The 27,031-nt window shown below is 42.0% G+C and overlaps 1 protein-coding gene across 2 annotated transcripts in view; it reads left to right on the top strand.

Annotated features, from left to right (window-relative positions):
• SUCLA2 (succinate-CoA ligase ADP-forming subunit beta) overlaps positions 1-27,031 on the top strand; it is a 50,257-nt gene that overhangs the window by 15,338 nt on the left and 7,888 nt on the right. For both annotated transcript variants that reach the window (XM_054014666.1, XM_054014674.1), the window contains 6 exons: positions 2,693-2,792; positions 3,015-3,177; positions 7,536-7,664; positions 8,185-8,323; positions 19,598-19,759; positions 19,848-19,990. In XM_054014666.1, coding sequence (XP_053870641.1) covers positions 2,693-2,792; positions 3,015-3,177; positions 7,536-7,664; positions 8,185-8,323; positions 19,598-19,759; positions 19,848-19,990 — 836 coding nt within the window. The remainder of the gene's footprint in view (positions 1-2,692; positions 2,793-3,014; positions 3,178-7,535; positions 7,665-8,184; positions 8,324-19,597; positions 19,760-19,847; positions 19,991-27,031) is intronic.

Below are 27,031 nucleotides of genomic sequence, written 5' to 3'. Positions count from 1 at the left end.
AGAGCAAATGGGGGCCCCTCCTCCCCTGTCTGCCTGCAGTCCCTTGGCAGGAGTGCCAGGCAGGCAGAGCGGGGCAAGCCCCTGCTCCCTGGCACAAGCGCCAGGCAGGGTGCCCATTTTTCTGTGGGCCCCCCCAATTGGCTGGGGTTCCTGGACACGGGTCCCATTGGCCCAGTAGCTAATTGGCCACTGGGTAGGTTTGTTTTGTTTGCAGAGCAGAGTGTATAGCAATATCATTGGCCAATGAACACTAATCTTGTTTGTATCTGGTGGTTGGTTACCTTATGCTTGATGCTAAACGTAAGGCTTGTACAACTAAACGAAGACAGAATAGTCTCCTGGAAGGGTAACATGAATAATAAGAGTCCAAGTATTTCTTTTATGACTTCTATGAAAATATTAGTCTAATCCAGTGATTCTCAAACTGTGGGTTGGGACCCCAAAATGGGTTGTGACCCCGTTTTAATGGGATCACCAGAGCTGGCGTTAAACTTGTTGGGGCCTGGGGCCGAAGCCTGAGCCCCACTACCCCGGGCTGAAGCTGAAGCCCGAGCCCCACAGCCAGGGCTTCGGCCCTGGGCGGCGAGGCTCAAGCTTCGGCCCTGGGCAGCGAGACTCAGATTACAGGTTCCCCCACCTGAGGCTAAAGCCCTTGGGTTTTAGCTCCCCCCCCCCGAGTGGTAGAGGGACTCAGACAGGCTCAGGCTTTGGTCCCCTCTCCTGAGGTCGTGTAGTAATTTTTGTTGTCAGAAGGGGGTCACAGCAATGAAGTTTGAGAACCCCTGGTCTAATCTACATGACATCCAGTATTCAGTAGATCTAAAAATGGAATAGGATTGTGAAGATAATTCTCTTGGATGTAAAGGTCATAGTAAGTCTACATGTACTCACATCTTAACTCACAAACTGTCTTCAAATATTTTATACCAAAGAGATTGATAGTGACAGAAAATTTAAAGAGAGCTGCTTATAGCTTTTTTTTTTTTTTAAGTGTTGGATTGGCTACTAATACTTTTTACTGCATAGTTAACTCAGATTATAACTAGAGTATTGCCCCTAACTTGAGTCCTGTCCATATACCATGCACAAACTCAACTTGATTATGACTTTTAACTCCAGTTGGCTGGCCTGTAGGATAAAGGATAAAGCTCAAGTTAGCACAACTCTACAGCTGTCATGGCCAATGTATGATAGCAGGCTAGTTCAATTTGAGTGCTGCTAGTCCTCCACTGCCTTTCCAAAATTTCCCCCATCACCACTCGGTGTTCCCAGAAAGCATAGACAAGTTCTCCCACTATTCACTGGGGGGAAAAAAATCATAGATGAGCTTAGCTTATGGCAGCACAAAGAATCATGGGACATGTCCTCAGAAGGCCAGGTTTATATTACAAAGTTCTGTTGGCTTAGCTGTGCTGGTGAGGGGTGTGAGGGAGGGAAAAACCACACACCGTAGCCGACATAGCTATGCCAGCAAATGCCCCCGTGGAGACACACTTTTGTCAGCATACCTTGTGTCATTTGGGAGATGGTGTTACTATGACAGCAGAAAAACTCGCTCTGTCTGTATACATTGCATCTATACTGGGGGTGTCTGCCAGTGTAACTATACTAGCAAAGCATTTATAGTATAGATAAGACCTTTTATGTCATCTCTGGGGGTAGGGTGGAAACTGCTTAAAGTATTTTCCCAAAGGTTATGGCTGAGTCTACACTAGGAATGCTATACTTTGTATACTATACTAGCAAAATGCACCAAGTATGGATGCAGTTTATACTGGCAAAGCTATACTTGTATAGCTTTTCCTAATGTGTCCGTCCTCTGAACAAAACAAGCTAGAATTGTAAATGTACGGTTTTGCCAGTACAGTTTTGCCAGTGTAACTGCAGCTATACTGATGGCTTTTTCTGGTAGAAGTATGTCAGTCAGGGGTCACCTCTCTTTGCACCCCTGACCGATATACCATGGCCTACAGAAGTCTGTAGTGTAGACATTTGATTTAGTCTGAATTAAGAAGCTTGACAGCCTAAAAGTTGTAGTACTCGTTCTCATGTTTTTCTCACAAAAACTGGTAGATTCATTTAGGCTCTGACTTCTGCCAAGCATTCCAGCATGTGCTTAAGTGGTCTGCTGGATTGGGGCCTTAGTTGATAGCTTCCAAATGATAGCGTTTGTGCAAACTTGAGAAAGTATCTCCGTTGTATGCTAACGGGCAAGATAGTGCATAGGGTGGATGCATGCGGCTATTCATTCTTGCACAAAGAAGAAAATACTAGCTAATGATGGCTTGAAAAGTGGTGTTGACATTTAATGATGTAAATAGTACTGAGATCTGAGAGAATGTTAATAAATTAGATTATGTATACGAATGATTGAATAATGACTAATTAAATCAAAAATCAGGTTGTACATTTTATAAATACAGACTTAGATTCCAAAATCCAGCATTCTTTCTTGAGCTGGAGCTTTCCTAGATTTGTTGGTATGTCAGCCTGATTTATTTTTTTGTCAAGAGAAAACATTGAGTAATGTAAGTGAGAGTTCTGCCATCTTAATCTTAATAATCTGTGCTCTATCTTGTGGGAGGGAAATAATCTGAAAATAGCCTTGGGTATGCTACTGACTAATTTAGGAGTCATAATTGACAAATTCTGGCATATGTATTTTTTTTTTTTTTTTTTTTTTTAATTCTAGGTTCAAAGGACCTTGTGGTAAAAGCTCAGGTTTTAGCTGGTGGTAGAGGAAAAGGAACCTTTGAAGGTGGCCTCAAAGGCGGAGTGAAAATAGTTTTTTCGTAAGTTGTATTTCTAAATTATCAGGTAAATTGAAAATATCTTCAATCCATTTATATGGCTTGGAATTTTAATTTGATTAAAATGCCTTGTGAACTATGAAGACATAAACTAGGTAAGAACATATTTTTACCGTAGACTAATACACAAAACTTAAATTAATTCATTCTACTCTCTTTACTCCAGTATTTCTCTTGTCACATTCTGAGCTTCTCTTATTCTAGTCCAGAAGAAGCAAAAGAGATTTCCTCCAAAATGATTGGAAAGAAGTTGTTTACCAAGCAGACAGGAGAAAAGGGCAGGATATGCAATCAAGTATTTATCTGTGAGCGCAGATATCCCAGGAGAGAATACTATTTTGCAATAACTATGGAAAGGTCATTTCAAGTGAGTAACTATAGAAATAGTGCTCTTAAAATGAATTTGTTATATTTGGAATTGAAAGAATATTACTGCTGTTCTTCACATGGGTCACATTTATATTTGAAACTGATTTATAGAGTTGTATGTGAACTTAACCTTCTGTTTAAAAAGCATGCAATCCAAGGTCATGCTACCAAACACTTCAACTACCAAAGCAATTTGCTGTGGCACAGTGCAATTAAATGAATGCTACATAAATGGATATCTGTAGTACTGACATTTCTGAACTGCAGAGTTGATAATTGCAGTTGGATAGAGAAATGATCTAATTTCTGTCTCCTTGACCACACTTAATTTTAAGTGCTGGGGATTAATTTTAAACATGCTGCCACATCTGTCAAAGAGGTGCAGAGCAAGAAGATGACCAAGATTTTAAAAAATGGGTGTCCAAAGTCAAGTGTCTGTGTCCATTTAGACATGTAGGTGACTTGACTTTTAAACTGCCGATAACTGGAGGAATTATATTGACATATCTCCTCCTCCTAGAGAAGTTACATACAATCCAAAAATAGTATGTAAATCAGTGGTTTCCAGCCTTTTTATGCACAAGATCACTTTTTGAATTTAAGATCAACCCAGCCTCTACGCCACCAACTTCATTTCCTCCCTCCCTCCATCACTTGCTCTCCTCCACCCTCACTCACTTTCATGGGGTTGGGGTGCGGGAGGGGGTGCAGGCTCTGGGCTGGGGCCCAGGTGTTCGGAGTGTGGGAGGGGGCTCCGGGCTGACCCTGGGGCAGGGGGTTAGGGTGCAGGAGGTGGTGAGGGGTGCAAGCTCTGGGAGGGAATTTGGGTGCAGGCCCAGGACTGGGGTAGGGGTTGGGGTGTGGGAGGTGGTGTGGGGTCTGGGAGGCAGTTTGGGTACAGGAGGGGGCTCTGCGCTGGGGCAGAGGATGGGGTGCGGGATGGGGTGAGAGATGCATGCAGGCTCTGACTGGGAGGCGTTTACCACAGGTGACTCCCGGTCGGCGGCACAGTGGGGCTAAGGCAGGCTCCCTGCCTGCCCTGGCCCCACGCTGCTCCCGGAAGTGGCTGGCATGTCTCTGTGGCCCCTCCGTGATCTGCCACTGCTCCCGCCCTCAGACTGCGCAGCACCCATTGGCTGGGAACTATGGCCAATGGGAGCTGCGAGGGTGGTGCTGGAGGGCATGGGCAGCGCACGGAGACCTGCTGCCCTCCTCCCCAGGCTGCAGTTCCCAGCCAATGGGAGCTATGCAGTCCGTGCTGAGGGGCAAGGGCATTGGCAGCTCACAGAGGGGGCAGGGGCAATGGCAGCGTGCGGCGTCGCCTCTCCCCCTCCACCCAGGGCTGCAGAGACATACCAGCTGCTTCCAGGAGGGGCATGGGGCCAGGGCAGTCAGGGAGCTGTCTTGGACTCGCTGCGCCGCCAGACTTTTAGCGACCGGAGATCGCGATCTACCGGTTGGTGACCACTGATATAAATGTTAGCATTTTTAATACAATGGACACCCGCAAGCCCACAAGCTTAGTTCAGTAAATTTTAACTTAATATGATGTTTGTACAGGTTATTGCATGTTTGTCTCGCCTTCCTCCCTCTTCTTTACTATACAATGGATGTTTAGGCTGTTCCTGTTTAATTCAGATCTGAACATTTAGTAGCCTTCCTTGAAATCATCTGTGTGACTCTGGTTGTATAGGTGCCCAATTTTTAATTTTATAGAGGAAATGTGTGCAGCAGATTTTCTTTGAGCTAGTTGATTTGTCTATTAAGTACAAAATTTATTTCATGAAATGTGACGTAAGTTACCTGATATATGAACAAAATTAATAAATCATCATGGCTTCACTCCAGGAAAGAAGATGCCTTCCGGTCTCTAGAGGACTGAATCAAATTTACAAGCACTATAGATATGGGATGAGCATTAAACTTAAAATTACACTAGCCCAATGAGGGTGACATGTAATTCTGTGGTGGTGATCCATTGCAGTGTTTATAAGAAGTTATTTACTCTAGTGTCTAGCAAAGCTCCTTATTTTTTATCTTAAGGATACTGATGCCTCCTGGAGATGTCAGTGGTGTGTGTGCGTAGGGTTGCAGCTGAGTCCTGCACAAACTGTGGGACTGTCCAGTTGGTGGTGGTGGTGTGTGCACCAGAACTATCTTCTCCCCAGGTTACGCCTTTCTGCTAGGCTTATTTCTGTTGTGAGTACAAAGTACAACTACATCATTAAAGCTCAGACCTGGAGCAGATGGCCTCCGCCAGCTTCCTTGGTTGGTGCAATAATGCTAGAAAGCCCGCAGAGAGGATGGTTCAGTAAATTCTGTAGATCACTCTCACTTACGTTATAAGAACTTCTTTGGAAACGATATCTGCTCTCTGATTTAGAACTTGTACGCAAATCAGGCATAGTCGGTGAACTGGTAAATGTTTAACTTGTATTCTATCTACTCCTTTTCCCTCTGCTCTTCCTCTTAGGTTAAGGGGCCTCTTCCTTTTCATAGGAAACTGTCCAACATTTCAATCTTAAACATCTAAAAATCTCTAAGCTGCTTTATCATGACATCCAGAGCTGTCTAATTTCTATACAAGAGTGACAAGGGGGTGGCTAAAAATGTTTACCACATTTATGCCGCAAGGTGGCATTAAAATACAACAAATAGCTATATTTTATCCTCTAAAAATTTCACATTGTTCAAACAAGGATGTTTATCATGCAAGTTTCAGCCATGATAAGTTTATCCAAAGTAGATGGCCTTTTTCATGTTTGACTTGTAAAACAAAACTGTGTTGACAGGGTTGCATTGGTAATTACACCTCTACCCCGATATAATGCGATGTGATATAACACAAATTCTGATATAACATGGTAAAGCAGCGCTCCGCGGGGGGGCAGGTCTGCACATTCTGGCGGATAAAAGCAAGTTCAATATAACATGGTTTCACCTATAATGCAGTAAGATTTTTTGGCTCCCGAGGACAGCGTTATATCTAGGTAGAGGTGTAGTTTATTGCTTATAAATTTGGGGACTCTTCTCTTTTGGATAAGAATTCTCCTAGTGATGGGTGATTATCAGCACCCAATTAACACTATACATATTTTCCTAGACTTGTAAGAGTTTTTAAAAAAACCCCAAATATGAGGATTCTGTGGTGTATATCGTGCATTTTGATAGTACCAAACCTTGCTTCAAAAAATAAAACCCTTGCGGGCAGAAGCAGCTGAAGGAGTGAAATGTACTTGTCATGTCTTAAGCAAAACTAATACTTTTAGGCGCTAATGATACTGAGTTGTAATTATGCCTGAAAGTTTTCAAAAGCACTTGTAGCTCTCCTTGCAGCTGCATTCATTATGTAGTTGTCAAAATATTAAGAAATGGTTCTAGAACCTTTCTTTTGGAAGAAGAGCATCCAACATGATTTTTTTTTTTAAATAAAAAGAAACCAGTCCAATGCAGAAACAACCATGCTCTCTACAACTGTAATTGAAGTTTCACTTGTGAAGTATGTTTTTTAAACCCTACTTAGGTGCTTATTGGAAGTACTGACTTAATAGTCTAGCTCTCATTATAGTCTCTCATTATGCATGCAACAAGTACTACACGTGTAGTGACAGTGAATGTTGGTTGACTCATATGAGCAAACATGCCTCAACCCTGAACTTGATGGATCATTTCCAGGGTCATAGGATTGTTCAGTCTCCATGCCCATTGAGTTTTTGGTGCCTCTGTTGGGATTAATTGTGAAAGTGGCTTTTTTGACACATTTTATGCACCGTGAAACGGTATTGACACCACTTAACTCATGTCACTGAACAGTCAAGCACTGTGAGACAAGTTTTCAGAGGTGGTTATAGTTATCAAGGCTTATGATCCATGGTGAATAGAAATAGAGTGCAACAACTATTGCAAATGGCTGTGCAGACCCAGATTTACCTTCAGAGGCTGGAGTGTGGTAAACTATGAAGAAAATGAAGGTTGTTCTCTGTTCACTGACAGCGTAATCAGAAGTGATACACAGGGTGTGATGTACCATTTCATAACTGCCTTTTTCTGTCCTAACTTTAAGCCAGTATGGTATTTCTTCCCATAGTATAAATATGATGATAACCTAGGAAAAGCTTCCTTTTGATATAAGAGTTTAGAGTTGGAAAACTTCTTTGGTGATCGTATATCATAAAAGTATTGTATAAGTATCTTGAATGAAAAGATAGCAACAGTAAGAGAATAAAAGACAACTTTAATTGATTGCCAAAAGCCAAGAATCTCATACTGAGAACAAGAGGTTCTTTGAAATATTTGTGGAAAGAATTAACGTAGTGAATGATATAAATCTTACATTGAAATTTTCTCTTTCTTTAGGGTCCTGTACTTATAGGCAGCTCTCATGGTGGTGTTAACATTGAAGATGTTGCTGCAGAGACTCCTGATGCGATAATTAAGGAACCCATTGATATTGTGGAAGGCATCAAAAAGGAGCAAGCTGTCAGGGTACTAAAGAGTACATTTCCACACAATCCTAGTTAGAGGGAGTTTTGCTTTTGTAAATATACTTAGTAAATTTTATACAGCCTTTTGGCTGACTAAAGAAAACTGACACTTCCAAACATTATTAGTAAATTGTTACTAGATATTTTAATGTAGTGTTTAGTTTGCAATAAAGAATATAAATCTAGCTCCAGATGTGGGTACTTAGGCCAGTGTATAGCCTGGGAGCCTTAATTTCACTGTCCCATGTAGGATAAATGCGATTGACTGTTTTAAAAAAAACAAAAGCCAGGAGCCACTCCCTGCAGGGTAGGTAAAGTTCTGTAGCTAGAGGCTAGACTTGTATAGCTGTGTTAAAATAATATATAAAAGTAATATTTAATAATAATTAATCATACTTATATATTTAACATATAATAATTTTATATATTAAATAGAAGTAATATATAATAATTATTTATAAAAGATTTAAATGCCTAATGTTATAAACTGATTACCAGAATACTTTGTTTTTTACTTTCAGTTGGCCCAGAAAATGGGATTTCCCCCTAACCTGGTGGATGAAGCAGCAGATAATATGATCAAGATATATAATCTCTTCATGAAATATGATGCCACCATGGTAGAAATAAACCCTATGGTAGAAGATGCATCAGGAGTTGGTAAAGTACCTTCTTTATAGAATTTTTTAGATGGGCAGTTTGAATCTGCACAGAACATGTCTGTTTTAGGGGTTCTGCTAAAGTTTCTCCAACTATATACAGTAAGAGGATTTGGCATTAACATGGTATGTTGAAAAATGTAGTAAAAACTGACTGTGGCACCTAAATATCTGCAACTGTGGTGGGGCAATAGACGGAACCCATATCCCTATCTTGGCACCGGAGCACCAAGCCACCGAGTACATAAACCGCAAGGGGTACTTTTCAATGGTGCTGCAAGCACTTGTGGATCACAAGGGACGTTTCACCAACATCAACGCGGGCTGGGCGGGAAGGGTTCATGACGCTCGCGTCTTCAGGAACACTACTCTGTTTAAAGGGCTGCAGCAAGGGACTTACTTTCCGGACCAGAAAATAACCGTTGGGGATGTTGAAATGCCCATAGTTATTCTTGGGGACCCAGCCTACCCCTTAATGCCATGGCTTATGAAGCCGTACACAGGCAGCCTGGACAGGAGTCAGGAGCTGTTTAACTACAGGCTAAGCAAGTGCAGAATGGTGGTAGAATGTGCATTTGGCCGTTTAATGTGCATTTCGCTGGTGTTCATTATTGACTCGCTCTGACCTCAGCCAAAGAAATCTCCCCATTGTTATTTCTGCTTGCTGTGTGCTCCACAATCTCTGTGAAAGTAAGGGGGAGACCTTTATGGCGGGGTGGGAGGCTGAGGCAAATCGCCTGGCTGCTGATTACGCGCAGCCAGACACCAGGGCGATTAGAAGATCACACCATGAAGCGCTGTGCATCAGAGAAGCTTTGAAAACCAGTTTCATGGCTGGCCAGGCTACCGTGTGAAATATCTGTTTGTTTCTCCTTCATGAAAACCCTCCTCCTTTACTGACTGATTTTCTGTAAGGAACCCACCCTGCCCCTTCCCCCATCTTTCTTTCAAACCAAATAAAGTCACTATCATTTAAAAATCATTTATTCTTTATTAATAGATTAGAAAAAGAGGGAGGGAACCCGGGTGGTATTTGGGAGGAGGATTGCTGGGAAGGAAAAAGCCACAAAGAAAAGGTTAAAAAAATGACAGCCTTTTGCTTGGGCTGTCTACTGGGGTGGAATGGGAAGGTGTACGGAGCCTCCCCCCCCGCGTTCTTACACGTCTGGGTGAGGAGGATACGGAACATGGGGAGGGGGGAGGGTGGAACAGGGGCTGAAGCGGCAGTCTGTTTTCCAGCAGCCGTTCCTGAACCTCCACCAGACGCCGGAGCAGCCCCAGCGTTGCATCCTTCATCCTCTGGTCTTCCTGCCGCCATCTCTCATCTCGATCGTCCCTCCTCTCCTCACGTTGGTCCCTCCTCTCCTCACGTTGGTCCCTCCTCTCCTCACGTTCACTGACTTCTTTCCTATACTTTGAAACTGTTTCCTTCCACTCATTCAGATGAGCTCTGTCACTCCTGCTGGATTGCATAATTTCAGAAAACATGTCCTCCCGCGTCTTCTTCTTACGACGCCTTATCTGTGATAACCTTCGGGATGGAGGAGGGAGGCTTGAGGAATTTGCAGCTGCTGTAGGGAGGGGAAAAAAGAGAGAATTGTTTTAAAAGCTACATTTTGCAGAACAATGCTTATACTCTTTCACGGTGACCAACACTGTTCACATTACATAGCACATGTGATTTCTGTGCAAGGTCGCATTTTGCCTCTTAATGCTGAGTGCCTGTGGCTTTGCTGCTAGAGATCACAGGTCTGGGCAACAGAATTCGGCTTGCATGCGGCCATGGTAAGCCATTGTTTTACAGCTTCTGCACCCTCCTTTCCCACATACAAGCATAGCCTGTAGAGTGATGCAGAAGCCTGGCCAATCTCAGCCAGTTGGGGGGGGGGCAGTGTGGGGGGGCTTGTCTGGGCCCCTTCAGGCAAGTAGAGTGCTGCGGTTTTTCTGTTAACATTCAGCAGCACCAGAAAACAAACTAACCCCCCCCCCCCGCCATGAATTCTCTGGGATGATCACGGTACCCCTCCCCCCACCGCGTGGCTGGTATCAGGGAAGATCCCTGCAGGCACCAAACTACCCCCCCCCTCGCCATGAATTCTCTGGGATGATCACGGTACCCTCCCCCCACCGCGTGGCTGGTAACAGGGAAGATCCCTGCTAGCCAAACGCGAAAAACTCAGGGCCAATTTCCCATCTGCGCTTGGCTAACTGCAGGGAAGGATTTATTTTCCGCCACAGGCAAACAGCCCAGTAGGAACGGCCACCTCTGTCCCCTTAATTAAGTTCCCGTATTTCAACCAGGTTACCAGGAGTGATATCACTCTCCTGAGGATTACACAACAAGATAAAGAACGGATGTTGCTTGAATGCCAGCAAACACCGGGACCATACGCTGCCAGGCTTTGTCAGGCAATGATACCAGATTACTTGCTGCAAGCATGGCGTGGTCAAGTGTCCTACCATGGAGGAGGGAATAAGGATGCACTGCCCAGAAACCTTCTGGCAAGGCTTTCGGAGTACCTCCAGGAGAGCTTCATGGAGATGTCCCTGGAGGATTTCCGCTCCATCCCCATACACGTTAACAGACTTTTCCAGTAGCTACAGACTTTTCCAGTAGCTGAACTGACCGCGAATGCAAAGTCAGGCAAAGTAATCATTAAAAACCGTTTGCTTTTAAAACAAGTTTTATATTTTAAAAGGTAAACTCACCTGAGGTCCCTTCCATGGGGTCAGAGTCTTGGGTACTGGCTTGGGAGGCTTGGGAGGGTACTTCAGTCAGGGTGATAAAAAGATCCTGGCTGTTGGGGAGAATGGAGTGCTGTGTGCTCTCTGCAAGCTCATCCTCCTCCTCCTCCTCCTCCTCCTCCTCTACCCCATCGGCAGAATCCTCAGGCGTCGAGACTATCCCCGACCCAGAATCCACGAACAAAGGTGGGGTAGTGGTGGCAGCCCCCCCTAGAATTGCATGCAGCTCGGCGTAGTAGCGGCATGTCCGCGGCTCTGACCCGGAGCGACCGTTTGCCTCCTTTGTTTTTTGATAGGCTTGTCTGAGCTCCTTGACCTTCACGCGGCACTGCTCAGAGTCCCTATTGTGGCCTCTCTCCATCATGCCCTTGGAAATTTTTTCAAAAGTTTTTGCATTTCGTCTTTTAGAACGAAGTTCTGCAAGCACTGAATCCTCTCCCCATACAGCGATCAGATCCAGTACCTCCCTCACGGTCCATGCTGGTGCTCTTTTTCGATTATCAGCCTGCATGGTTACCTGTGCTGATGAGGTATCTGTGGTCACCTGTGCTCTCCACGCTGGGCAAACAGGAAATGAAGTTCAAATGTTCGCGGGGCTTTTCCTGTCTACCTGGCCAGTGCATCCGAGTTCGGATTGCTGTCCAGAGCGGTCACAATGATGCACTGTGGGATAGCTCCCGGAGGCCAATACCATCGAATTGCGGCCACACTAACCCTAATTCGAATTGCTAAAATCGATTTTGGCGCTACTCCGCTCGTTGGGGTGGAGTACAGAAATCGATTTAAAGGGCCCTTTACATCGAATTAAATGGCGTCGTTGTGTGGACGGTTACAGGGTTAATTCGAATTAAAGCTGATAAATCCGAATTAAAGTCGTAGTGTAGACCAGGCCTAAGAGTGCAGCATTATCTCCTGTAAATGTAAACAAACTTGTTTGTCTGAGCAAGAAGTAGGACTGAGTGGACTTACAGGCTCTAAAGTTTTACATTGTTTTGTTTTGGAGTGCAGTTATGTAACAAAAAAAACCCTATATTTGTAAGTTGCACTTTCATAACAAAAAGATTGCACTACAGTACTTTTGAGATGAATTGAAAAATACTATTTCTTTTACTTATCATTTTTACAGTGCAAATATTTATAATAAAAAATAATATACACTTTGATTTCAATTACAATGCAGAATACAATATATATGAAAATGTAGAAAACATCTAAAAATATTTAATACATTTCAATTGGTATTCTATTGTTTAACAGTGCGATTAATTGACAACCCTAATATTCAGCACTGGACCTGGGAGCCCTCTACATGGTGTGAATTCTATACAAATTACTGGAGGCTGGCTTCAAATTTCTCTAATGCTTTTTGGAATTTTCTTTTATTGTAAATGTGGACTGCAGTATTCATGCTAACGCCCTATATATTTAGATGTTCAAATCCGTTTTTGAATAGTAATTAAGGTGGGACTTAAAGTAATTTATGTGAAATATTTGTGCTGTAAATATACATTCTCAGAGCATACAAAACTAGTGGACCATACTGCTATTACTGAATGCATCCTAATGCTGCATGCATGGTAATCCATAAAGGCAACCAAGGTTTAACATTCAGATTGAGATTGACACTGGTGTTATAACAAGCTTTGGTAGTGTAGTCTATCAGAATAAGTATTTTTTCCTGAGAGAAGAATAAGAACAAAGTTGCATTCAATTGTGTGCAGTAATAGATTTTCCTCTTGGAAAGAATCCAAGCTCTTGTAGTTCTTTAACTACAAATTTATCTTATTCCCTTTGGCTTTGATGTTTAACTCTTTAGACAACGTTTTAAGAAGTGACTTCACTTTTGTGTGCCCAACCTGAAGCACTTTGAAAGTGCAATTTTCAGACATTAGGCCCTTTCTGAAAATTGGGCCCATCTAAGATTTTTTTCGAGCTGGCACCCAAAAACTGAGCAACCCAAAATACTAGTGACTTCTGATTCTTCATCTTAGACACTGAAGGAAGTGTAATGTCTTAACCCCACTTCCTTGCCAAATGTACTCTAGGTGCTTGAAGGCACTTTGCTCTTTAGGGTTAGTTGCCTACCTCTTACGTTGCCAGCAGTAGATACTCTCTCGATGCCCAAACACAGATAACTAAATCCAAAAGATTGTTTCTTGTCTGAGTTGGGTTTGTTCCTTAATTTAGATCTCCTACTCTGAAGAGACTACAGACATGGGTGTAGTTTGGGGGAACACTGGGTGTTGCCCCCCAAACTGCAAGCCTCGGGCAGGTACAGAATTTATCAGTCTCCTCCCCCCCCCCCCCCCCCCCCCCGCGCAGCTGCATTGGCCAGACTGGAGCTGTCTCTTCTCGCCCAATATAGAAGTCAAACTATGCCTATGACTACAGGATACCCAAGAAATGCAGTTTTTAATCAGATGTGGATTATTTTAAACTCTCCTCTCTGAAATAAAGCTATCTCAAAAGTCTGTGTATAAAATATTGCTTCTTTAGAAGATATTTCTTTTCTTCAGTTTTGACTTTGCAGCAATTAAGAATACCTGCCTTAAAGGCAACTGATAGTCTTAGAAGACTTGTTCAGACAGCTTGAATTCAGATACAACAAAGGTTAAATTATAGCTATACTTCCTTCACCCAAAGCTTCTTACAGCATTTCATGCAGTTTCTTGGTGTGTAGTTAAGTTATAATGAAAACACTACCTTAATTTGGAAATGTAGTTTAAATAATAACCAATTATAGTCCTTTTAGTAGAGTTCTACGGTTAGATTGGGCATTTGCACCTTCTCTTGTTTCTCATTTGTCTTAACTTTCCCCAGTATCTGTGATGGTGGGGTGAAAGTACAGCTACACACTTGAAGTGTCTTTCAGCCACTACAGGTTTGTATTTTTGTTGTTAGTAAGTATTTCTTTTGAAATCTGCTGGAATGTTGTAGGAATCGGCACATCTCTACTGTTCCTCCTTAAACATTTTCAGTATTAGTCTCAGCTTGATCCTTGCTGTTCAGATTTGCACATCTGGTTTTGTGCAGGCAGTTCAGTGCACTTTTTTATACAAGAGTGTTAGGATGAAGACTGTATTGTATGTCACTTTTTTTAGTGAAATTGCTTCGTATTCTGAACTTAGACCTAGCGTAATTGGGTCTCCTTTTTGTCAGTTTCCTTAGTACATGGTTAAGTAAGATTGTCAGAGGTCAAGGTTGTAATGGATTCTGTGACCTTCAGAGACCTCGTGACATTTTTAGCTTTTTCCCCCCCCCGTGGCGGGAGGTTGAGGAAAGGGTTCCCAGAGGTTCCAGCTGCTGCAAGAGGGAAGAAAGGGGGCCCGGAGTTCTCAGCTGCTTTTGTGGGGGTGGGGAAGGAGGGCGGAGCTTCCAGCTGGACTCCTCCTCACCACCCCATGGACTGGGGTTTGGGATCTCTTCTCCCCCCTTGGGGCCTGGGCTTTAGTTGTCCCCCCCTCAGCCAGCTCCCCACCCAATAATTCTGTGGGCTTCATGAACTTTTGTTTCTTGCCCGTAACCTGTACGTGACTTTTACTAAAAATAACTGTGACAAAATCTTAACCTTATACATGGCATTTCATCGATGCGAGGAGTCTGCTTAGGCTTTTAATATCATCTTCCCCAATGTCCCTATGCTATCTGTGGGAAAAACTTCCTTGGTGTTCTGAGACTTTCTGCATTTCTTTTGACTTAGTTATATGCTCTCTTTAAGAAGCACATAGGTTTAATTTAAAAGCAGAAGCCTAAGTGGGTGGCTTTTTTAAAGATACACAAAGGGCATGATGGAAGGATTAATCTGGTGCACAGTTTCTTAGGCCTGGTCTACACTGGGTGGGAGATGGATCTAAGTTACGCAACTTCAGCTATGTGAATAACGTAGCAGAAGTCGACGTGCTTAGATCTACTTACCACGCCGTTTTCAACTGTGGTAAGTCGACTTCTGACGCTCCCCTGTTGACTCCGCCTGCGCCTCTCGCTCCGGTGGAGTACCGGAGTTGACAGGAGAGCGCTCGGCGGTCGATTTATCACGTCTTTACTAGACGCGATAAATCGACCCTTGTTGGATCGATCGCTCCCGAGGTAAGTGTAGACATACCCTTATTTGAGTTTGTGTTAACTATTCTAGACACATTATTACTAAAAATGCAACAAATATTGTAAAAATCGCTCTTCAAAAAATGCATTTATACGTGTAAAGGTACTTGCAAGTTAGGAGGCCAGAGATCAGGTAATGCCTCTAATGTGAGGTAATCTGGTATTAGCTAGTCCTGTGATATTTGCCTGAAGTATTTTTAGCAGAACTTTGCATCCCAGGGTTTTAAAAGAGCTTGCTGAGGAGTTTGCTGAACCATTAATGTTGATTTACAGTAACATTTGGAAGAAAACTAGTGTTGTGCCAATATTTAAAAGGGTAAACAGGATGACCTGGCTAGTTATGGGCTTGTCAGTCTAACATTGATCCTGGGCAAGATAATGGAGCAACTGATAGAAGACTCAATTACTCAAGAATTGAAGGAAGGTAATTGGGTTGATTAACAATCAACATAGGTTTATGGAAAATAGATCCTGTCAAATTAACTTTTTTTATGAGATTACAAGTTTGCTAAAGGTAATAGTGTTGATGTAATATACTCAAAACTCTTCTGTAAGGCATTTGACTTGGTAGACATTTTGACTGAAAAACTAGAACATTACAAAATTAATATGGCACATCAAATAGTTTAAAAACTGACTAACTGATCGGTTTCAAAATACAATTGTATATGGGGAGTCATCATCAAGCAGTTGTGTTTCTAGTAAGGTCCCGCAGGGATTGATTGATTGGCCTGAGGCTTTTTAACACCTTGATCAGTGATCTGGACAAAAACACAAAATCGTCACTGATAAAGTTTGCAGATGACACACGAATTGGAGGAATGGTAAATAAAGAAGTGGTAAATAAAGAAGAGGACAGGTCACTGCTAGTGATCTGGATCACTTGGTAAACTGGGCAAAAGCAAACCACATGCATTTAATACATCTAGGAGAAAAGAGTACAGGTGAGTCGCATCATACGCGCATTTAACGTGTGCGAATTCAACTATACGCACTCGGCAAAAAAAAGAAAAACAGCAAGATAGCTGTAAATAGTGCGGGCGATTCCACCCACCATTCCAGTCAGAGCGTATGCCCCAGAGTGAGCATGAGATGGGAGACGTGAATCTGCTGTTCCCTCAGTCGTTCTCAGTTCCTGCGTGCCTCTCCTAGTGTGAGCATCTCGCCGCACTGAGTGTGATTCTAGTGTTTAAAGATACGTATTTTTCGTATAACATGGCCCCTAAACCCAAGCCAACTACTTCATCTGGTGCTCAACCGAAGAAACAGTGATCTGTTCCAACGTTGGAGGAAAAACTGGCTGTGTTGGACTTATTGAGAGACGGTATGTCGGTCTCCAATGTGGCGCGTAAATATAGCCGCAACAAATTTAGCGTCTGTGCCATCAAGATTCGAGAGAGAGAAATTTGCCAAGCCGAGGCATCAAGTGCTCCAATAACTGCTAAGGTGACAAGCCAGGTGCGTGATAAGACTTTAGTGAAGACTGAAAAGGCATTAAACTTATGGCTGGAAGACATGAATTGTAAACGTGCCCATTGATGGCAACACATTGCGAGAAAAGACTCTTAACCTCTACACGCTGTTCAAACCTTCTGCTGAAGAGGGACAGCCTTCTGATGAGAGAGAATTCAAAGCCAGCCAAGGTTGGCTTAACAGTTTTAGGAACCGCTTCAACCCCAAAAACGTGCAGACTACTGGTGAAGCTGCATCTGCCAATGAAGAGGCAGCAAAAGCCTACCCCGAACAATTAGAGAAAATCATGGAAGAAAAGGGCTATCTTCCGGAACAAGTTTTTAATGCTGACGAGACTGGGCTCTTCTGGAAAAAAAATGCCCAACCACACTTATATTTCAAAATCAGAAAGACAAGCCCCTGGCTTCAAAGCAGCTAAAGACCATGTGACTGTGTTGTTTTGTGGCAATGCTGCTGGGCATTTAATAAAGCCGGGCTTGTTCTACAGGGTTGCAAATACCCGTGCCCTAAAAGGCAAGAAAAAAAATCTCCTGCCTGTGTTCTGGCAATCAAATAAAAAGGCTTGGGTGATGGCAGCAATATTTCTGGATTGGTTCCACAAGTGTTTCATTCCGGAGGTCAAGCGGTACCTCGAAGAGAAAGGACTTGATTTTAAAGTGTTGCTGATCATAAACAATGCTGCTGGCCACCCTGCGACACTCCGGTTTGCACATAACGACGTTGAAGTCGTCTTTCTCCCCTTTCCCCCCCCAGTACCACAGCCATCCTCTCGACCAACGCGTGATTCACTGTTTCAAGGCCACATACACAAGGCTTACGTTCTCACGGATACGTAGTGCTATGGATGTTGATCCCAATCTTAATGGGATGGAGTCTTGGAAGTCCTTAAACATTGCCGATTGCATCACTTATATTAAACAGGCAATGGAGGCAATCAAGCCTGAAACAGTCATTGCATGTTGGCAAAACCTATGGAAAGAATGTGTGAATGATTTTAAAGGTTTCCCGACCATTGACAAAGAAGTGAAATGCATTGTTCAGGTGGCCAGGCAAGTGAGTGGTGATGGCTTCGTCGACATCCTTGAAGAAGAAATTGAAGAATTAATTGAGAGCCATAGAGAAACATTGACTAACGAAGAGTTAAAGGAACTGATAAAATAGTCTACAGAAGACGAAGATGATGATGATGATGACGAACAAGAAGAGCCAGCAAGTTGGAATCTTCCTAAATTTGCTGAAGTGTTCCAAGTAGCGAAACACTTGAATGATTTAATTTCTGAATACTATCCCTCTATGGAACGAAGCCTCAAAATCACAAATAGTATTACGGACGATTTGAGACCATATCAAGAAATGTTTGAGCAGCTCAAGAGACAACAGCGACAGTTGCTGATCACTAGGTTTTTCTCCCCCCCCCCCCCCCCCCCCAAGGAAAAACAACCAGCAGCAGATGAGCCTACACAATCAACTTCTCGAGCTGAACCAGAGCCAACCACTTCGTCCGCGACTCGCTCTCCATCACCTCCGTGTCTCCTGGATCGACATCAAGCCCTGACGACCCCCTGTAATTAAAAATACAATACTGTAAAATTATATTTTGCATATGTACTCTATTATATACTGTACATTACTATATACATTATACGTACTTCTGTACAGGGTTGTATACACAAAACCATGTAAGTATACTGTACTTTATGGGCAATTTAAGGGATTTTCAAGGGTAATTTTGACTATATGCGATTTTTGCCTTACATGCTGACTTTAGAACCTAACCCCCGCATAAGATGCGACTCCACTGTATAAGCCATTCTTACAAGATGTGGGACTCTGTGTTGGGAATCATGGCCTCTGGAAAAAATTTGGGGCTCATGATGAGTATTCCATTGAACATGAGCTTCCAGTACGATGCTGTGTCCTAACGGGCTATCGTGATCCTTGCTTGCATAAATAAGAGAATCTTGGAGGAGTAGAGAGGTTCTTTTACCTCTGTATTTGGCACTGGTGCGACCGCTGCTGGATTACTGTGTCCAGTTCTGATGCCTACAGTTCAAGAAGAGTGTTGATAAATTGGAGAGGGTTCAGAGATGCACCATGAGAATGATTGAAGGATTAGAAAATGTGCCTTAATAGTGAGTAGACTGAAGGAGCTCAGTCAGTTTAGCTCAGGAATCAGCAACCTTTGGCACGCGGCCCACCAGGGTAAGCACCGTGGCGGGCCAGGCCGGTTTGTTTACCTGCTTCGTCCACAGATTTGGCCGACTGTGGCTCCCACTGGCCGTGGTTCTCAGTCCCAGGCTAATGGGGGCTGCGGGAAGCAGCGCGGATGTGCTGGCTGCGGCTTCCCGAGCCTCCATTGGCCTGCAGCGGCAAACCGCTGCAGGCCTCGCCCGCCAGGGTGTTTACTTTGGCAAGCCATGTGCCAAAGGTTAGCGATCCCTGGTTTAGCTTAACAAAGAGAAGGTTAAGGAGTGACTTGATTAGTCTATATAAATAAGTGGGGAACAGTAAATTGATGATAAACTGCTCTGTAGTCTAGCAAACAAAGATGTAATAAGATCCAGTGGCTGGAAGTTGAAACTAGACAAATTCAGACGGGAAATGAAGAATATATTAATAATGGTAAGGCATAATTGGAACAATTTACCAAGGGTCCTGTGGATTCTCAACTACTGGCAATTTTAAAATCCAGATGGAATGTTTTCTATATATGTGCTCTAGAAATTATTTTGGGGAAGTTCTATGGCCTGTGTTTTATATAGAAGGCCAGACTAGATGATCGCAATGGTCCCTTCTGGCCTTGAAATTTATGGAATGAAGGCTGCATGAGTTAGCATGTTAGCCCAAAAAAGAATTATTTGGTGCCCTAATATACAATAGAATAAGTATTTCAGAGAAGTATTTCACCTTTTTAAAGATAAAGGCATTAAACAATTTTTTTGTTTGTTTTCCCAAGTGATGTGTATGGACGCAAAGATAAACTTTGATAGCAATGCGTTCTATCGTCAGCAGAAAATCTTTGATCTGCAGGACTGGACACAGGAGGATGAGAGAGACAAGGATGCAGCTAAAGCAGACCTCAACTACATAGGACTAGACGGAAACATAGGGTGTCTAGGTATGTATGTTCTAAACAGCTATTATGTAGAATCCTTTGATGTACTTGCTGCTAATGGAGTTCTTAACTGTAACTTTTTTTCTTATAGTGAATGGTGCTGGTTTGGCTATGGCCACAATGGATATAATTAAACTTCACGGAGGCACTCCAGCAAATTTCCTTGATGTTGGCGGTGGCGCTACAGTACATCAAGTAACAGAAGCCTTTAAACTTATTACTTCAGATAAAAAGGTAAAAACAAGGATTAGTATTTCAAAGTTCTGCACTGTTGAATAATTACTTTAAAATGCCTTATGACAATGTATGTATTGTATGTTTCCACTAGTAGACATAGATTTTAAAGGTGAGCTACAAAGAGGGGAGAACTGTGCTGTCTTTGCTACTTTACAATGTGCCTGAAAAACATGTTAAGGTTTTTTCCTACATGTTTCTTACTTGCCAGGAATATCAGTCTTCAGTCCTTCAGCAAAGAACAGGAAGGAGAACTGAAGTAGGAAGTCTCTCAGCCCTCAGTTGAAGGGACAAGCATGAGTATTTGAATCTCCCACAGAGCCTTTTCTCAAAATGTCTGTCAATTGCACAGATTTCAGACAGTTGTGATGTAATTCACAGTAGTTCTCTATTTTTTCCAAAGCAGTTAACTGGCAAAATTAGTAGAGGATACTTAACACTTGTAATGTATCTGAGGGAGGGGAGAAGTAGCAAGCCCTGTTCTGAAAAAAACATTTTTATGTATAAAGTTTTTTATTAAAAGGAGGAGGCTACCAAACTCCCTTCTTTGCAAGTCATTTTTTAAGTGGGAATTAAAAATACTCCTTTTAAAAACAAAACTAGAATTTTCTAATAGAATTAGCATGAGAAAAGGGAATAAATAAAGTAACACTTTCCTATGTAATTTGAAGGGAGGTTAAAGATAGTAGCAAATTAAATAGAAACAGTTATTCTCTAGGAGCTGATGAAAGTCATTTAGATGCAGTATAAACATAGAGCAGATGCATTGTTACATGTATTCAGAATAAATAGTAAACAGCTTACCGTTTAATTATCTTCGCAGTTTCAGCTCTAGTGTACTTTTTTAAGCGCAAATACACTTAGCAGACTCAAATGAACAACACCAGTAACTTGATCCCCAGTTTCAAAAATCGCATCTGTAGTACTGTAAGCAAGTACTGAGGTGCTGTTATTATCCTTTTAAAAATCCTTAAATCTGTTTAACTGTCCTTGCTGAATAAACTAAGTGATTTCAAACCAGGCTGTCTTATTTTACAGCAGAATTTCTTTAGCAATACCAAAATTATTTGTACTTAGATCAGTGGCCAGCTAGGCTAATATGGGGTTTCCTAGAATATCCTAAGTATGTCTTTTCTTTGTTTGAAAAGGAATTTGAAATTGTATGTATGTTGGTGTCATGTTAGACTCTTGTCCATCTCTGACTTGGGTACCAAACCTGCAACTAGATTCATGCTGGTGCACGCGTATATTTATGCAGATCCAGTTGTAGGATTCCAGACTTAGATTGTAATGGGTATTGTCTGATTTGAACATCAACGTTAAGATTCTAAGGTGCTATTTGGTAACATAGTAACATTGCAAGATAAAATTATTTTGATAACTTGTCTGGAAGGATACACATGTCCCAGTACTATTTTGAAGAGTTCCAGGATCTTTGAACCTCAGTTGGAATAATATATAAATTTTATTTGAATGTTAATTAAAGATTAACTGAGTATAATTTTGGGCAACAGGAGGAAGAACTCTGGCTTCCCTAGTGACATACATTTACTGATGGATAGGAGTAATACCATGAAAGAAAGCTGAGTTTATTTGGCACTTGGCACTAACAACGTTTCACTTTAAGTTTGAGGCCTTCAGCCACCCACTACCTGCTCACATTTTCTCCCCAATCATCCAGTGACGGTTTTAAAAAGTAACAGAGGGTCCTGTGGCACCTTTAAGACTAACAGAAGTATTGGGAGCATAAGCTTTCGTGGGTAAGAACCTCACTTCTTCAGATGCAAGAAGAAGATGCCTTGCATCTGAAGAAGTGAGGTTCTTACCCACGAAAGCTTATGCTCCCAATACTTCTGTTAGTCTTAAAGGTGCCACAGGACCCTCTGTTACTTTTTACAGATTCAGACTAACACGGCTACCCCTCTGATACTTGGTTTTAAAAAGGTCACTCTGTTCCGTCTTCCCATCCCTCTCCTCCCAAACTTCTTTCCCTGAACCCCCAATCCTGTTTTTTCCTCCTGAATTAAATCATTCCTTCAGTGTGCTCAATTTCAAAGCACATCACAAAGCAGTATTGCCCATGAGTACTCATCAGTATCTTTTTGGAGTATTTCATCTCTCCCTGCAGAATGGAGAAGAGGTTGAAGTGAGTCACTAGTGCAATTCTGGTTTTGCTTATGAAGTACCCCTTTGACTTTGTATTATCAGTCACGCTGGCAAGTAGAACTTGGTATCCATGGTATCACTGCTTGCTTGTATTCCACCTCCATTGAGGGTTAAGGCTGCAGCAAAAAGGGCTGGCTGGCAGAAACAATGGATGTAAGTTGTGGTTCTGTATAACAGTGGGGCATTTAGCGGATGAAGGGAGAGATTAGTACAATTAAGAACAATACTATTATCTTTTTGTGGAATGCTGAGTGAAGAAGAAATCAGATGGCTAGTGACAGTTATGCAGCTGGAGGGTTGTGGTGATGAGAAGCGGGTGATTCCAGAGGGATGGAGGTTTGTGGGAGCTGGGAAAAAGGTAGGAGATGTGTCCCTGGGCAATAGGTGAGGTGGACAGGAAGCAGAGGTGCAGAGATTGATGGTAGGAAACAGAGATGACTAGTACAGCGATATGTGCTGCATTAAAAGCCTGAGGTGGCTGAGGTTAGTAGGGGAGGAAATGCTGAGTTAGCTGTGGAGAGATGAGAGCTGACCAGCTTTGTGTAACCAAAGGGTTGCAGCATGATAGGAGTACTGACTCCTAGTTCACACAGTGACCTTGGTGCACTGTCATGTTAAGATGAAGGATTAGGGTAAAACACTTCTGTTCCTTTCTAAGGTTATAAATCAAGATAAAGTAGGTAACGTTACTTCTGCATAGCTCTTCAGATGAAAGATTCTTCACAGTGTTTTCCGTCAACATTCTATACATGAAAGTGCATTGAGAGCCTACTTAATGCTGTAAACTCTCTTGGGTAGTAGTAGGAATGCATGTTCAATGTGTGGTGGGCTAGGACCATCTACTTTCTTTCAGGCTGGCTTATCTGCTGCTGCAGTGTAAATACACAGAGTGAATGCTTGGATGGCTTGCTGACAAAACAGCTCTTTGATAGAAGCTAAATTGCTCGTCACCACTGGGTGCTGGGATCCCAAGATTTCATGTTTGTTCAAGCACCCCACAACAGGAATTGATAGGAACCATACCAAACTATAGTAAACTTGGCTGAAGCCTGTCTCCTCTTAAACCCTAAAAACACTTTGCCTGATGAAAACTATTGAGAAAACAGTCTTGATACAAGGTGGCCAGTAGCAATGGAATGATTTCATCAACAGTATTTGGTAAACCCCTGGCATAACCTCCCCATGGAGCATGTTCTATACATGTTGACATAATGTCTGGTCAAGGACCAAGAAGTCATGACATAATAGTCCCTGTGAAGGGTATTTATTTGGAATCCAATTTCAGGTATTTAATTTAATGTAAAGACCAAAATATTTTTCAGGTATTAAATTAAAGAAGAAAAGAATATTCAAATTTTAGTCATTTGGCTGGTTGACTGAAAAATGATGCTTGCATGTATAGCTTAAAGCGGCTTTAATGTACATTTAATTTTGTGAAAGACTTTCATGTCTTAAAAAAAAATTAAATGATTGCCATTTAACTGCTAATAAGGTCACAGTTCTTACCATTTTTCCTTGTTAATTTTGTTCTCTATGATCATAGCATTTCAAGGGCTTTAAAATTTAACTTAAATGTATGCAGATTAAAATGATGGTGTTCTGTGGAATCTCTTCACAGCAGGCTGTAAATACATTTTTAAAACTCATGCATGGGGATGTCCTCAGATACGCCATCAAGGTAGTTCTGACAACAGATGGGTTTTAAACTGGGTTGTGTTCGTCACCTATTAAAGGAGGTTAGACAGCACAATGATAGATGACTTGACTTGGATACATTTTAAGGTGATGGGTGAACACCAATGGCTCTGAACTTGTAGCATCCTCAGAATAAATGACTCCCTTGAGTCATTGTGGTAGCTCAGTGAACACCTCTGTCCAGTGTAAAGCAGCATTTAAAATCTTAAAATGATTGAATGCATTTAGGAAAAAGTACAGAAAACTTGACCTGATGAATCATGTACACAGATGAGCATGCTTGCTGTCATTTGCCTGGGATCAGGCATCTATAAAGGGATTGTCTTCTTTGTCTCATTCAGGCATTTGGTGAATGCCTCCAATCTTTTCTGTAGCTAGAAAATCCCCTTAAGATCAGCACAAGGCTAGCCCAGAATGCTGTGAAGAAGAGCTTCTGGAAGTAGCCTGAGTTGGCTTCAGCTACTGAATACCAACACTGTGCTTCCCTCCTTTCTAGGTCTCGTCTGAAGAGCTCTGTATGGCTCGAAAGCTTCTTTCTCTCTCCCCAACAGAAGTTGGTCCAATAACCGATGTTACCTCACCCACCTTGTCTTCCTCTGAGAGAGGCAGTCAAGTTCTGAAAGTACTTTTAACCTCACAGTCCCGTAGCCTTGGGCTCTTTGCCATCTAGGCTTGTTTGAGGAGAGAAGATCATAACTTTTTCCTTTTGACTAAAATAATTTAAAACTGTTTCAATAAACTTGACTTTGTTTAAAGGGGGCTAAAATGCTGAAGAACTACCTTTTTAAAATGTAGCTTTTCTTTTTGTTCTAAGCTGAGTTTGTTTGCCTGTTTGGTTGCTTTCCCTACCACCTATATATTGTGTTAAAGCATATTTTCTGGTGCTGAAGACATCCGTATGGTAGCTGCTGTATCCCTTATCTAGGAAAGTAAAAGAATGAACATTGCAATATGCTGAAGTATTTGAAAATGACTATTTCTTATGTTAGAGAACTTAATTTAGAGAACTTATTTTAACACACGCTATATTGAGTGGGCATTTTGTCCAGTTGAACTGGTCACTTGCAGTAGCTTCATACAGACTGTATAATAGAGCTCAAGAAGAATTATTGTCATTTTCCTGTGCCCCAGCCCTCTTACTCATAATCTAACTTCTAACATTAAATGTAATCTGCAAAGACATGGTGGTAAAGTTAATGACCTTCAGTCTAAAAAAAGCATGCTCATTCTCTCTTCTAATGTAGGTCCTTCAACAGAGTTCATGTTACAGGTGACAGGCCAAAGTATTAGTTTGGGGAATACTTCTAGCAGGATTGTCTTAAACTGGAAGGCCAAACTGTTGGCAAATGGAACAGTCATGACACTGATTTTAATAGTTGAGTTTTAATTATTTTTTTTCTTTGAATAAAAGTAATTGCTTTCTCCAGAAAATTGGTTGAGCAAGACTATCAAGAAAAGTCATGGTGCAGTCATTTTTACTTTCTTGTTAGAGATCAAAAGGTTCTCTTTGGTTTGCATCTTATTTCAGTTAACTTTTTACAAATCAGGAATGGTTATTAGTGCCTGCTACTCTTGGTGCCTTAAAGGGCAGATATAGAACCTTTCAAAAACAAAAATAAATCACTGAGCGTCTTTGAAGTTTAAGTGGCAAACATCATTCTGGGATATATTAGCAGGAGTGTTGTAAGCAGGACACGAGAAGTAATTCTTCCACTCTACTCCATGCTGATTAGGCCTCAGCTGGAGTATTGTGTCCAGTTCTGGGTGGTACATTTAAGAAAAGATGTGGATAAATTGGAGAAAGTCCAGAAGACAGTAACAAAAATGATTAAAGGTCTAGAAAACATGACTTATGAGGGAAGATTGGAAAAACTGGGTTTGTTTAGTCTGGAAAAGAAAAGACTGAGAAGGGGATATCATAACAGTTTTCAAGTACATAAAAGGTTGTCACAAGGAGGAGGGAGAAAAATTGCTCTCCTTAACCTCTGAGGATAGGACAAAAAGCAATGGGCTTAAATTGCAGCAAGGGTAGTTTAGGTTGGAGTTTAGGAAAATCTGCCTTGTGGTTAAGCACTGGAATAAATTGCCCAGGGAGGTTGTGGAATCTCTATCAGTGGAGATTTTTAAGAACAGGTTAGACACCTGTCATAGATTCATAGATTCTAGGACTGGAAGGGACCTCGAGAGGTCATTGAGTCCAGTCCCCTGCCCGCATGGCAGGACCAAATACTGTCTAGACCATCCCTGATAGACATTTATCTAACCTACTCTTAAATATCTCTAGAGATGGAATTCCACAACCTCCCTAGGCAATTTATTCCAGTGTTTAACCACCCTGACAGTTAGGAACTTTTTCCTAATGTCCAACCTAGACCTCCCTTGCTGCAGTTTAAACCCATTGCTTCTTGTTCTATCCTTAGAGGCTAAGGTGAACAAGTTTTCTCCCTCCTCCTTATGACACCCTTTTAGATACCTGAAAACTGCTATCATGTCCCCTCTCAGTCTTCTCTTTTTCAAACTAAACAAACCCAATTCTTTCAGCCTTCCTTCATAGGTCATGTTCTCAAGACCTTTAATCATTCTTGTTGCTCTTCTCTGGACCCTTTCCAATTTCTCCATCTTTTTTGAAATGCGGTGCCCAGAACTGGACACACTACTCCAGTTGAGGCCTAACCAGAGCAGAGTAGAGCGGAAGAATGACTTCTCGTGTCTTGCTCACAACACACCTGTTAATACATCCCAGAATCATGTTTGCTTTTTTTGCAAGCATCACACTGTTGACTCATATTTAGCTTGTGGTCCACTATAACCCCTAGATCCCTTTCTGCCGTACTCCTTCCTAGACAGTCTCTTCCCATTCTGTATGTGTGAAACTGATTTTTTCTTCCTAAATGGAGCACTTTGCATTTGTCTTTGTTAAACTTCATCCTGTTTAACTCAGACCATTTCTCCAATTTGTCCAGATCATTTTGAATTATGACCCTGTCCTCCAAAGCAGTTGCAATCCCTCCCAGTTTGGTATCATCCATTAACTTAATAAGCGTACTGTCTATGCCAATATCTAAGTCGTTGATGAAGATATTGAACAGAGCCGGTCCCAAAACAGACCCCTGCGGTACCCCACTCGTTACGCCTTTCCAGCAGGATTGGGAACCATTAATAACAACTCTCTGAGTACGG

The sequence above is a fragment of the Malaclemys terrapin genome, chromosome 1 (assembly GCF_027887155.1).
Source record: "Malaclemys terrapin pileata isolate rMalTer1 chromosome 1, rMalTer1.hap1, whole genome shotgun sequence".
In the NCBI taxonomy this organism is placed as follows: domain Eukaryota; kingdom Metazoa; phylum Chordata; order Testudines; family Emydidae; genus Malaclemys; species Malaclemys terrapin.
This window is presented reverse-complemented; position numbering and strand designations above follow the sequence as displayed.